Source organism: Corylus avellana, chromosome ca2, assembly GCF_901000735.1.
Source record: "Corylus avellana chromosome ca2, CavTom2PMs-1.0".
Taxonomy (NCBI): domain Eukaryota; kingdom Viridiplantae; phylum Streptophyta; class Magnoliopsida; order Fagales; family Betulaceae; genus Corylus; species Corylus avellana.
The window spans coordinates 2,462,663-2,476,099 of record NC_081542.1 but is presented as its reverse complement, the minus strand read 5'-3'; the positions used below and the strand labels follow the sequence as shown (position 1 = coordinate 2,476,099).

General features: G+C 37.6%; 3 protein-coding genes across 4 annotated transcripts; 2 read left to right on the top strand and 1 right to left on the bottom strand.

The window, feature by feature from the left end:
- Window positions 1-3,337: 3,337 nt before the first annotated feature.
- Window positions 3,338-6,556, top strand: LOC132170735 (protein HYPER-SENSITIVITY-RELATED 4-like). Its single transcript, XM_059581822.1, has 2 exons — window positions 3,338-4,688; window positions 6,014-6,556. The coding sequence occupies exons 1-2, from the start codon at window positions 3,669-3,671 to the stop codon at window positions 6,470-6,472; spliced, it is 1,479 nt and encodes a 492-aa protein (XP_059437805.1). The 5' UTR covers window positions 3,338-3,668; the 3' UTR covers window positions 6,473-6,556.
- Window positions 6,557-9,130: 2,574 nt separating this feature from the next.
- LOC132170445 (AAA-ATPase At5g17760-like) lies at window positions 9,131-12,593 on the top strand. Of its 2 annotated transcripts, none has more exons than XM_059581437.1 (2): window positions 9,131-10,242; window positions 11,866-12,593. In XM_059581437.1, exons 1-2 carry the CDS (start codon window positions 9,265-9,267, stop codon window positions 12,355-12,357), a joined length of 1,470 nt encoding a protein of 489 aa, XP_059437420.1. In that variant the 5' UTR covers window positions 9,131-9,264; the 3' UTR covers window positions 12,358-12,593. The 2 variants fall into 2 exon arrangements, with proteins under 2 accessions (XP_059437420.1, XP_059437419.1); XM_059581436.1 differs by having other exon boundaries at window positions 9,132-10,242; window positions 11,857-12,593.
- A 266-nt stretch (window positions 12,594-12,859) lies between these two features.
- LOC132168409 (uncharacterized protein C6G9.01c) lies at window positions 12,860-13,198 on the bottom strand. The gene has a single exon (XM_059579391.1). It carries the CDS (start codon window positions 13,196-13,198, stop codon window positions 12,860-12,862), a length of 339 nt encoding a protein of 112 aa, XP_059435374.1.
- Window positions 13,199-13,437: the final 239 nt, after the last annotated feature.

Genomic DNA, 13,437 nt, shown 5'->3' with positions numbered 1-13,437 from the left:
GAAGATGGAGCTCTCATGTAGGGCACAGCTCATTAGAGAATTGGTGACTGGAAGTGGAAATGATCGAAAATGTCTTAGGTTTTGAGTGGAATGGTTGTTTTTGGTGAGATACGCATCAAAATGGAAGGGGACTTTTAAGGATTCTGAAATGAGTATTATGTGCTACTTTTGTGCTTGGAAAATGAATCAATCATGGGGAGCACAGAGCACTTAGTTAGAAGGACTGATCACGTAATTAAGATGAAAACTACTTAAAAACGAGAACTGAAAGGACAGCCTGGAGTGGTGTGGCACTGTGGCCTGTCATGATTATGCATATACAATGCGCCAATATATGTACCAGATAAAGTGGATGAAGAAGACTGTCCATGCTTTAACCTAAAGCCACATGTTTTCCTCGCAGACTGGCCCAACACGTGGTTTGAACTCAATATATCCGTTTTGATACCACGTTAAATTATCTGTTGTGAATTACTAGTTAGGTCACAGACTTTTATAGAATTAAATAGACCTAATCTCCTAACAACAGACCTTCAAATATCTTCCGTAAGAACTCAATGGTATTCTGTAAAAACTTATAATTTAGGAAAGAGATGAGAAAAAAGAAAGAGAGACTCAGATAATTAAGGTGGTTCGGTCTATAACCTTCGTCTACATATCAAAGTTTTTTTATGGCTACATTTTTTTCTTGATTATTTGATTATATACAATACTTTATTTATAGAGAAAAAGTCTAAGCATTACATGTCTCTATTACTTGTAAATTAACAGTTACAACCATAATTATAACTCTTGTCATTTGAGTTATTGTAACTCTTGTCTCTTGAGTTATTGTAACTCTTATCTTAATATATTTAAGCATACAAAAAATAATATTTAGTAGACTGTTATACAGCTGACATACAACTAAAACAACGTAACATAAAGTTTATTAGGAGTTCGGCTCATTTATTCAATTGTTTTTGACTGAATCGACCTACCAATCTCTTATATATATTGAGAGCCATCATCAGGAGCCGAAGCTCACTGCAGTACAGCACCAATGAAGCTACAAGCCTACAGCACATGGCATTGTACCTGAAGCATTTGCCAATGGACCCAAGTCCATGTTCCAAGAAAAGGAGCCATGGAGAATAAAACAGCACAAGGCCCTCAGTCAGGCCCTACACTGGTCCTTTAGCACAAGGGAGTCCAATTATATCAAGCAGGGTGGATCTATGTGTTGGGTTGGGGATATTTAAAATTATTCATTAAATATCCATATTTTAAGAATTCATCCCCCAAAATGATATATTTGTCCCTCCAAATTCAACATATTATGAGTTTTTCAGTTTGTAATTTTTTTTTTTTTGTTTTTTTATAGCCATCTTCTCCACAACTTGTTTTCTCTTGCATTTATTTGTTTTTATAGCAATAGTGTAGAATTTGATGAAAATATCTCTTTTTTTTTTTTTTAATTTTTTTTTTACTGAGGGATTATTCTGCAGGCATTTGGGTTTACAACATTTATTTTTTGTACCATTTTTCTTGAACCATAAAAATCGTATTTAGTTTATTTTACTAGTTATTTATATTATTGTATGTTTGTGATGCCATCAAATTAAATTTAAGACTTTTATACTTTTATTTTATATATATATATATATATATATATATGTGCGCGCTTATGTATTTATATAAGTCTGTGTCTCTAACTTAAAAATTAAAAAATAATTAAAAAATAAAATAAAATTCCATCCCCTTACACCAAAAATCTTGGTTCTTGCACCAAAAATCCTGGTTCCGTCCCTCTACACTTCCCCTTCTCATGGTTCCCTTCACAGATGCATTGTTCTTGGAGTATTTACAAACAGATTATAGTCCGCGTAAAACGTTCATATCTTGTGCTTCGTACATCATATAGAGGCGATCTTAGCTGTGTTAGAAAACTTATTCAAAAGACTCCGAAGTAATATTTTATAAATATTTTTTTAATTTCAATGTTTATTCGATCAAAATGCACCGTCAAGAGAAATACCAAAAACAATATTTGTCGAAAAAGTGTCGGTCGATTCCCGTTTGACTAAGGGTGCATGACCATAGAAGGTACGTACATGGTTATAGGCTGATGTGGCATCTCTTACGTGGCATTTGAGTGCTATCACATTTAGAATCAAATTGATCAAACAGGTGAGGTTTGGAGATGGGCCTTTATACCCATCTTCAGTACAATATCTCATGTGGGATGGGCCTTTTTTTTTGAGGGTGTTAAAACCCTGAAAGGGTGGGAGGACAGCTGTTCCAATTGAGTAATCAGGTCAACACAATTAGAGTTCCTATTCGTTAAAGCCTCTTGAGTTTAACTCTATGTAAATAAAAAAAAAAAATTAGGATTAGAGATAAATTTATTAACAATAATTTTTTTAGTTTTTATTTCCTTTCTCAATGCATGACTAGGGAGAGCAATTGGCCTAATTAAAGAAATCTTCCAAGGTGACCTTCCATAGGTACCATAGTTTCATGCCAAGGAGAAATTGTTAATCTATTAAGATCCGAAAGATAAATGAATAAAGCAAACCAAAAAGAAAGAAGAATAAAATATGAATGACTCGGGTGGGAATTGGGACATCCGAATGGCATTGACCCGAAGTCCATGGAAAATGGATCATATGAAAAGTCCCGTTCACATTAATTAAGTAGGCCCCATTAATTGATCAAAGAACTTCTAGTTTCCACACCCATGCCTTAAATGGCATAGGGGAAGTATGCAATAGATCAATACTCTTATACCTTAGTGGATGAATAATTAAATCTAACTTCATTTTTTTGTCAAAAATAAATGCATATTAAATTTGTTATTGAAACACCAGAAAGTAGCTTTAGCCTTTATTCCACGTATGAATTTAGGCTAAATTTAATATGCATTTTAAATGTTTATAGACACTTAGCACTATTTTACATAGGTTGGAGGATATTTCTTCCGTATCGGTTTGGAGAAAATTTTTGACCTTCCTTTTCCTAGTCTAACCTGTAATGACCAAGAAGTTTCAAGGTTCAATTCCGAACGCACAATTTCTTCTTGCAATCACTCGTAGAAAAATAATTATTATTTATTGATTTAATGGTCAAACTCATCATTAAATGCTTTATGAATTTTTATTTGTTATTTAATTCACTATTGTACATGATGAACTCCTCTTTTTGGTGTGGATATATCATAATCACAGCTTGTATAGTCAACAAAACATTTTCTTATATTCGTAAAGGCTCTTGGACCTTGATCAATGGTTGTCGATTTTCTAACCAATCAATGCAACTTTTGGTTTTGTTAATTGTGATTAGAGGGCATAGACCAAGAGTTCTTGGTCATCTGGGTCTAATTAATTCTTCTTAATTATCTAAGACCATTGACTGTAACGTGGTCCACATCCATCGCTCCATTGCTAACTACCAACATGATTTTGCAAAATCCCAAGATATCTCGACGACGATTTCAAAGTCATCCTTAGACTACCGACTCATAATGATCCCATATTCCCATTGGCCCTAAGTTTACTCTAAAATCCGCCAATCTTCGTTCTACATTTGTCGCCGGAAGACTCAATCCATCTCCATAAAACAAGCACAAGAACCCACAACACAACCGGCAAATCCCCCCCAACCAATTGAAAAGCTAGCTTTTTAAAGCCATGGCCGGCTCCTCTTCCGCCGAAACCAAGCTAGCGACGGCAAAGACGGTTCTCTCCGCGGCAGCCTCCGTGGCAGCCACTGCCATGCTGGCTCGGTCAATAGTTCAAGACTTCTTTCCACACGAAATCCACGACTACCTCTTCTCCGGCGTCCGAAGCTTCTTCAATCGCTTCTCTTCCCAGCTCACCATGATCATCGACGAGTTTGACGGCCTCGTCAGCAACCAAATCTACGAGGCGGCGGAGATTTACTTGGGCAGCAAAATCTCGCCCAACACGCAGAGGCTGAAGGTCAGCAAGTCCGACAAAGAACACAACTTCACCATCACCATGGAAAGCAACGAAGAGATCTCCGACGTCTTCAACGGCGTTAATTTCAACTGGGTTTTGGTGTGTCGACAAGTTGAATCCAAGAACTTCCACAACCCACGCGATCTCAACTCCACCCTCCGCTCCGAGTTTCGATCCTTCCAGCTCAGCTTCCACAAGAAGCACAAGGAAATGGTGTTGAACTCTTATTTGCCGTACATTGTGAAGGAGGCGAAGTCGATGAATCAAGAGAAAAAAACGCTGAAGATCTTCACCGTCAGCTACGAGAGCATGTACGGGAACCTCGCCGACCTGTGGACCTCCACGAACCTTGACCACCCCGCAACTTTCGCAACGCTCGCCATGGACTCGGAGATCAAGAGCTTCATTTTGAAAGATCTTGAGAGGTTCGTGCAGAGGAAGGACTACTACAGGAAGGTCGGGAAGGCTTGGAAGAGAGGCTACTTGTTGTACGGCCCGCCGGGTACCGGGAAATCGAGCTTGATTGCTGCAATGGCGAACTATTTGAATTTTGATATCTATGATTTGGAGCTTACGGAGATTGGGTGCAACTCGGAGCTTAGGAGGCTACTCATTTCAATGGCGAACAGGTCGATTCTGGTGGTGGAGGATATTGATTGTACCATTGAGTTTCAGGATCGAACGGCTGTGGTCGCAGACCCATTTTCACGCAATTCCCAACAGAAACAGGTTACTTCTCTTCTCTACTCTTTGTCTCCACGTTGATATGGTTTCTTTTTTGTGATTTGTTCTTTTGCCTTTCTAATCTAAAAAGTTAATTAGAGAAGAGAGTTTCTCCGCAGGATCATAATAATTTTAGCTTGTTGATTTCCTTAAAGCTCTTGGAATCTCCTGGAATTACCTATTATCTAAAAAAATTTAATTAATATTATAACTTTTTCTTTAAGTTTAAGAATAGGTGAATGAAGAAAATATTGCTTAAACTTAAAACACTTGTCTCTAATAACATGTTAAATGATTATTTGTCTTAAAAGTAATATCATGACCTGAGGATGGAACTCTAATTTCTTGGTTACCTGCTTTAATTGTTTATCCATCATTTCTTATAATAAAATAAAATTGATTTTCAATGAGTAGTTCAATTAGTTCAATTAAATTTTTTTCTCTTATTTTATTTTTTCCTTCCCTTATGCTAATATTATAAAAATAATAATAATAAAATTGAACTAGCTGCACCTGCACATGCCACAAGCTAGGAAAACAATAAAATAAAATAAAAAAATTCTTGTTTTTGTACAAGCGTAGCTAGGAAAGCAACCTGCCAAACAGGCAGGCAGGCCTACAGAATACAGGAAATTGATTGAAACCAGGACAGGCTCTAGACAAATCCCTGTCAATATTAACACATGGGAAGATACATAACAAAATTAATTGATGAGCATATTAAAAGGACGATGGGCCCTGACCTGCGAGTGAAATGAGCCTAAAATGACAAGTGGTTTTCCAACTCTTTTACAACTCCCAAAAATTGCCACATCAGCCAGGTCAGCTAAAAAAAAAAAATAAAAAAAAAATTTGCCCAACTTCTCTGAGTTCTCTCCAGTAGCCGACACTCAGCTGAGGATCCTGGTCCAATTGTCCTTTTGGACATCTACAGCCGTTGGATCATGAATGGACAATTGAACAAAAGAATTTGATCTAGGCGGGTGCTTCCATCTGACGTACGTGGTAAGATCAAGGGCGCAATGGGGTGCGAGAGTGAATGAGTTTTTAGCGTCAGCATTGTTTGTCTTATTAACATCATCATTCATCAGCCTTTGCATGCGAGCATCTTCTGTCTGAGAGTCCTGAACCACTGGCCTCTTTGATTTGTCTTTTTGCACTATATTCTTCATGCTGATTAGGATTTGTCTTCGTCTTCTTCCTTTTACCCTCCAATTTCTTTCATAATGACTATTTTACCAAGTTTCTTATAGCCAATAATTTCTTGTTTTACTAAAAATATTTTTGTTAAATTATCGATTATTTTAAAGGTTTAATTAATATTATAACAGGTGACATTGTCTGGCCTGCTCAATTTCATTGATGGGCTTTGGTCAAGTTGCGGTGATGAGCGGATCATCGTGTTCACCACAAATCACAAAGAAAAGCTCGACTCGGCACTGTTGCGTCCGGGACGCATGGACGTCCATGTTCACATGTCCTATTGCACCCCATGTGGATTTAGAATTCTTGTTGCTAATTATCTTGGGATTAAGGAACATGCACTGTTTGGAGAGATTGAGGAGTCTATGGGAACCACCCACGTAACTCCGGCTGAGGTGGCGGAGCAACTGATTAAGAACGATGACCCGGACATAGTACTCAATGGACTAATCGAATTCCTCAAAGTGAAAAGCAAAGAAAACGAGGAAGCCAAGGCCAAAGAGAGTGAAACAGATCAAGAAGGTAAAGAAATTGATCAAAGTGTTAAAGAAGAGAAAGTAGATAATGACGAAAAAAGTGACAATTAGATTATTCCAAGTTTATGAACTTATAAACTATGCCTTTCCCCCTCTTTTAATAAACAAAAATGAGATCATCAACTCTTTGGAATATTACAGGATGGCTTCTTACTAAAATATATATAGCTCTGGCCATTTTTGTTACAAAATTTATATTATGTCTATTATTTTCTATTGATAGAACAAATACTAATACAAACAACTCAAAATACAAACATTCTCCAAAACACAAAACAATATTTTTCACATTAAAACAGTTTTCAAAACTAAAAGAAAACCCAAAATAAATAAATAAACATTAACAAATATAATTTGTTATACAAGTAAGCTAGTTAATTGCCATATGGAAAGATATATAAAATAGGCTAGGTAGCTCCCTTGCTTGTTACTCTCTATTCCATGGAAGCTGCTGAGCTAATTCGAGATTTGATGCTTTCATAGCTGAATTTTTTTGACATGTTCATACAAGAAGAGATTCGAACTAATAACTTCTACTTCATGAGACATAATTCTTAACTAATTGAGTTATCTCTTGATACTTTTTAATCATAACGGACCTAAAGGTCCTCAAAAGTTAAAAATGAGAATTTTTGAGAACTTTTGTTTTTGCTTTTTCGTCTCTGCCCAAAGGAATACACACTGCTTAGAGTTTATCCTAAATATGGGTAGTTTTATCCGTACTTACCCTCGGATTTCATATTACAAATTGTCACTAATACTATGTTAGCTAGATTATAACATTAAAAATTTAGCCCAAAATAAAAAACAAAAGTTTGTCATATATATATATACACACACTAAACTTATAAGCTATTAAACGACAAAGCATTAGTCTCTCCAAATTAAAAAATGTAAGCCACAAAAGTGGAGGCTTGATCAACAACTATGGCGTTGGGATCTTTCCTCTTCCATGCCGAAAGGTCGTAAAGCCATGGCCCCATCTCTGTTTTCTATAAATAATAGAGCTGCCTTGTGAATATATACATGAAAAAAGATACTGACAGAGCCTGCACGCTAGCTACAAGACAAGAGATGGAGGAAGCTGTAGCTACTAGCTACCACCTACCTATTCGATCAAAATTCACATCACCATGTGTTGTGATATTTTCTCTAGTACAATTATGTGACATCTCGTATGATGAACCGGTTTGTTTTTGTTTTTTGTTTCTGTTTTTTGTTTTCTATTTTTTTTTTTAAGAAAAAGAAATTGTAACTTTGTATTAATGATTTAAAATTGTTCCATCAAAATTACATTACAAATTGCAGTTGGGAATATTACTCATCAAAGAACTATCAATGACATTTTGAACTGCTAAAAGAGCCAAGTTATGCACAACTTGGTTGGCTTCTCTATGAACATGGTAACATTTCCAATTAGGCTAAGCACGTAGAATCCTCTTCGTATCTGTTACATGATGTATAAAAGAATTTCATTGTTGGTCCATTGAATTCACGGCATTCACCACATGTAAAGCATCCCCTTCCAAGATGGCGGCATGCACGTTATGTTCTGCATTGAACCTTGCGGCATAATATGAAGCTAACATCTCCCATACAATAGGTTCGAAACTTTCATGCTGTGTCAATGATCTAGCTGCAATAAAATTTTCTTCGGAATAACATATCACCAACCCAATTCTAACACGACATACCATTGGGTTTGTCAATGGCAGCATCCCAGTTGGTTTTGTACCAACTTTCCGAGAGAGCTTTCCACTTTATTTTAGAACGTTCACCATTTGCCTTGTTGTCACTTGAGCTTGTCATTCGGGCTTACTTGAACTCTTTCATTGCTGTTTTTGTCTCCTTAATTAGTACATTTGAGTGTACAAAACTGCCTCCATGGATGACCTCATTTTTCCGAAACCAAATCTTTTTGGCCAACCTCGCAAACACATGAAAATTTTTTAGGCCATATTTGGTGAGAATTTTTTCGGCAACACTGATGAAATCCCTTACCCCATAGAGGCTTTGTGCTCCCCGCACATCCTGAGCCGGGGGCATCCCCAGAGAAATTTTTTCACCAGTTTGTGAGCTCTCAGTGATTGTGGTCGGGCTTATTATTGTTTTTCTCAATTGTTGCCATCTAAATTTCAACGGTAGGTAAATTTACTATTGAAAAAAATGTTAAAAAAAAAAAAAAGACACCAAATATTTCACTAAACCAAATCCATGAGCAACTTGGCGCGCAAGGCTGCAACCATGCACTCAGAATCCCAAGTGCTCGGATCTCTTTGATGGAGTTCAGGTCCGGTACGCAAGAAGACTGGGAAAAGTACTCAAAAGGCAAAAAATTCAGCACACTTATTTGCTCGCTTGTCCATTAATCATTCATGGCACACAGACGCTTTTCATCAACGTTTTCTATTTGAAAGCAGACTTCGCTGGCCTCCTTTAGGAAAAAATTATTTAAAAGAAGAGAAACCCGAAAAAGAAAAAAAGAAAAGCTCGTGGAATGTAGTCCACATATTCTAAGCCATAGCCATTAGAAAATGACCCGCAACTTTCCAAGTCATCGGCCTCAAAAAGCCTTATTGCTTCATGGCTTGCCGACGCATATAACTTGCAGGATAAGAAATTACGTACAGTACATCTCTTGGACTAACTATAGTTGGATTCCACTAAAACCCCCAACCCAACCCCCCCCCCCAAAAAAAAAAAAAAAAAGGGAAAAAAAAATCTGAAAGAGTTGTGAAATTTAGTTAAAGGAAAAATAAGAGTCCATAAAAATATCAAACACCCCAACATTTGAGAAACCTTGAAACAACATTTCACAGTTGGGAGCTCAAAAGTCTGCAATCATGTTTCCCCCAAGAGACATGCCTTCACCATCTTCATTATTCTCAGCCTACGCTTCCATGGCCGCTTCAATGATGCTTGTACGGTCGATGGCCAACGAGCTCATTCCCCACCCAATTCGTGGCTATATCGTCTCTACCCTGCGCTTCTATTTCAAGGCTCACTCCCCTAAGCTGACTCTGGTGATCGAAGAAAATAATGGCATGTCCCGCAACCAAGTGTATGATGCAGCGGAGATTTACCTCTGCACCAAGATTAGTCCCAACACCGAAAGGCTGAAGATCTGCAAAAGCCCCAAAGAGAAGAATCTGACGATCCGGCTGGAGAAGGGAGAGAAGATTGTCGACACTTACGAAGGGGTTGAGCTTAGGTGGAGATATGTTTGCGCCGAGTCGGAGAAAAACAATCCAAATGATCCTTATCCTCCGAGATCGGAAAAGCGCTACTTTGAGCTCACTTTCCACAAGGTACACAAGGAAAAGATCTTGAACTCTTACGTGCCCTTTTTCCTTGAGAAAGCCAAGGCCATCAAAGATGAGGAGAGGGTTTTGAAGATGTACACGCTCAACACTTCTCACTGCTATAATGGAGTCAAGTGGGAGTCCATCAATCTCGAACACCCGGCAACGTTCGAGACATTGGCCATGGAGCCGGACCTGAAATATGCTGTAATAGAGGATCTAAACAGATTTCTCAGGAGGAAGGAGTTTTATAAGAGAGTGGGGAGGGCGTGGAAACGTGGCTACTTGTTGTATGGACCCCCAGGCACGGGCAAATCGAGCTTGGTTGCAGCCATGGCTAATCATTTGAAGTTTGATGTCTATGATTTGCAGCTTGCAAATATATTGCGTGATTCGGACCTCAGAAAATTGTTGCTGGCTACTGGCAATAGGTCCATACTTGTTATTGAAGATATTGATTGCAGTGTAGAGATACCAGATCGTCGGCATGGAGATGGACGTAAGCAACATGACGCACAGGTTAGTAATTTTGCATATTTTATAGATATCTTCTAAGTTTCAAGTTTTTCCCATTAATTGCATATTACTTTACTTTCCTTTTGAATTTTCATGTGATTAAGCCCGACCAAATCCCTGCAATTAGGCAGACAACTGAGAGAGGTTCTTGATTGTGTTCAATCGAAACAAAGAATTTGAGAAGCCTAATATTGCCCCAGACCAGACTGGCCTTTATTGTGGGGTTAGTCCCATTACATTATGAGTTTAATTAGAACTCTTTTCTAAAAACAAAAAACAATGGACAGCAGTATATCTTTAATACTTTTTGCACGTGCACTGTTTTCCCATGCCTCTTTATAAATTTGTTTTAATTTGTCTTCTTTCATTTGGTGAATCTTTAGCTTTGATTACATTAGTATTTCGTTGGTCATTAACCTGTGTATGGTTAATTAAAGAATTCATTTCACGCCCACAAGCCCCACCACCACTAAGCATTCCTTCATAAACACCATCCCTTTCACTATCAAGCCACGCCAGAACCAGCCATTTCCTCGTTTTGTTCACCATCACCACCACCACCACCAAATACAAAACACATTGGAAAGGCTTTTGCTTGGTAGTAGTGGGTACCACAGAAGATCTTTATTCGTGTAAAGTTATTTTATCTGCCATAAGACCCATTTCAGGTTCATGGATATGTTTCTGCATTTACTTGCAGTGACCAATGGTTTCACAAGAATTCCCTTTCTTTATTGAACAGCTCAGAGATAAGAGTGAATCCGATCTGTATTTTTTTACTCAACCAACCATTCAAGTTTGTAACTTTATTTTCTATTTTTCTTCCTTTTCTTTTTCTTACCCTTTTTTTATTTGTAAAAGTTGAATATTCCTTCTTTTTCCAATGCCATGCCATTCAAGTTTGTAACTTTATACTAATAATAAAAAAAAAAGTTTGTAACTTTATTTTCTCTTTTTTATTTTTTTATTTCTTACCCTTTTTTATTTTTATTTTTTATTTTGTAAAAGTTGAATATTCTTTCTTTTTCCAATGCCATGCCAGCTTGTAAAAGTTAGCCCAGTATCAGCCATAAAGAGGTCCATTTTAATGTTACATCGATCCATCTCATGTTGTAGACTAAATTTTATAGCATCTAAAGGTCTATATATAGCTTACAATCCAAGTCATTTAAAATTTTTAAATGTAGACTATTAATTGCTGTAAAGTCTAATCTATATTATGGAATGGATCCTCTCTATTTCACTTGAAATTAAAAGATCCTACTCCAATGCTACATCCACTCATTTCACTCTCTTCTTTACTCCCTAAGAGGCATTGCCATGTTAAACTAGAAAAAGAAATTGCCTCCTAGTCGACTCCATCCCAACCACCACACAAGGGCGGCAATGCTACATTGCACTGCCACGTCAATAAAATTTTTGGGGCAAATATGGCAGTGTTACGTCACATTGTGGTGTTAGGGAGCATATGATTACCACATCAAGTAGTGTCTCTAGCACTTTCCCATGGATTTACCCTCATGGACCCAACTTCTTCTCTGCGTCTATAAACGCATAAACTTCTTCCATTGCCAACTTCTTCCACCATTATACTAAACTCAATTTCTACTTTTTAAGTTGGCGCAGTTGACCCTATCTGGGCTCCTAAACTTCATAGACGGCTTGTGGTCTAGTTGTGGAGATGAGAGAATCATCGTATTCACCACCAACCACAAGGACAGGTTAGACCCAGCTCTGTTGCGTCCTGGACGAATGGACATGCACATTCACATGTCCTACTGCACAACACATGGCTTCAAGCAGTTGGCTTCAACCTACTTGGGAATCCGAGGCCACCACCAACTATTTGGAGAGATTGAAGGCTTACTGGAAACTGCTCAGGTGACTCCAGCACAAGTTGCTGAAGAGTTAATGAAGGGTGAGCATGCTGATATTGCACTCCAAGAACTTACCAAGCTCCTTAAGCGCAAGAACCTAGAAGCTGATGAAGGGGAAGCGGATGCGGATGCGGCTGAGAAAAATACTGGAATTCGAGATGCGAAAAGGCAGAAATTAGAGAATAAACCAAGAAAATCTCTGAGGAACATTAGAGGAAGAGGCAACAGAAGAAGAAGGTAAAGCTTGTAATCAGCTGGCAGCTGATGTCTATATAACTCACTAATCTATCTAGAATGATGTCCACCTAGATAGATTACCAAGAAAATCTGAGGGCAAACACTGGAGAAAAAGGCAATAGAAGAAGAAAAAGCTTGTAATCAGCTGACAGCTGATGTCTATATAAACCACTAATCTATCTAGAATGATGTCTACCTTGTAAAATAATCATTGATTCTAGATTTGGGTTTGATTTACTACTCTCCATTGTCGACTAAAGGCCACCTATAAATTCATCAAAATTGTCGATTTGAAAGAAATTGGATATCGCAGTAGGAATCACCAACCCAAGCTTCATATATTAATTCTAGTGCACATGAAGATTCGCTGTCTACACTTCTGAGCGAAATTTCACGAATAAAAACATCAAAACCGCAAATAAAAGAATTACAAGACTACAGGAAAATCCCAGAGATGCAATGGGCCAGAGCGAATCAACTTCAGCCAATAGATTTTGTTTCTATCCTCAGAAACAACAAGAACAATCAAAGGGACAAAGTGGGGTACTTCCAGCATCTGCCTTATTGATACCCAACTCCTCTTCTGTGTAGAGAGCAAGGCCATCCTTTGTCCTCTTTTTAGGCCGAGAAGGTGGATCCACAAACCCACCATCATTAGACCCTTTATTCTTGTTCTTTTTCTTCATCTTCTTAGGATTTCTAGTTGCATCTTCATTTGGCTTTTCAGCCTTTTCTGGTTCAGATTTCTTCCTCTTTTTTCCCAAAAAGATTTCATCAATCTCACTGCTAGCCTTTTTCTGCGCTGAAGAGGGTTTTTCTTCTTCAGCGACATTATTTTCTTTCATTTGAGTAGCTTTTTTGGAAGAACTCTTTTTTGGCATTGGAAATTTGGAAGGAACTAAAGCTGCAGACCCAGATATAAGTCTTGGTGAGAATTAAATGTTAAGATATAAATTAAATGCTTTAAATTCATCTATTCCTATCAACTTAAGCTTCTGAGATAAATGGTGAGATAAATGGTGATTTAGCGGGTAATTTCGGTAATAGGATTACATTGTGTTCTTATTCCTTGATATATTTCCGT

Excerpts from the sequence above, each read along its gene's own strand:
- LOC132170735 (XM_059581822.1), top strand. The coding sequence starts at position 3,669 with ATGGCCGGCTCCTCTTCCGCCGAAACCAAGCTAGCGACGGCAAAGACG. Across the intron at positions 4,689-6,013 it reads GCAATTCCCAACAGAAACAG|GTGACATTGTCTGGCCTGCT; the intron begins GTTACTTCTCTT and ends ATATTATAACAG.
- LOC132168409 (XM_059579391.1), bottom strand. The coding sequence starts at position 13,198 with ATGAAAGAAAATAATGTCGCTGAAGAAGAAAAACCCTCTTCAGCGCAG.
- LOC132170445 (XM_059581436.1), top strand. The coding sequence starts at position 9,265 with ATGTTTCCCCCAAGAGACATGCCTTCACCATCTTCATTATTCTCAGCC. Across the intron at positions 10,243-11,856 it reads GTAAGCAACATGACGCACAG|TTGGCGCAGTTGACCCTATC; the intron begins GTTAGTAATTTT and ends CTACTTTTTAAG.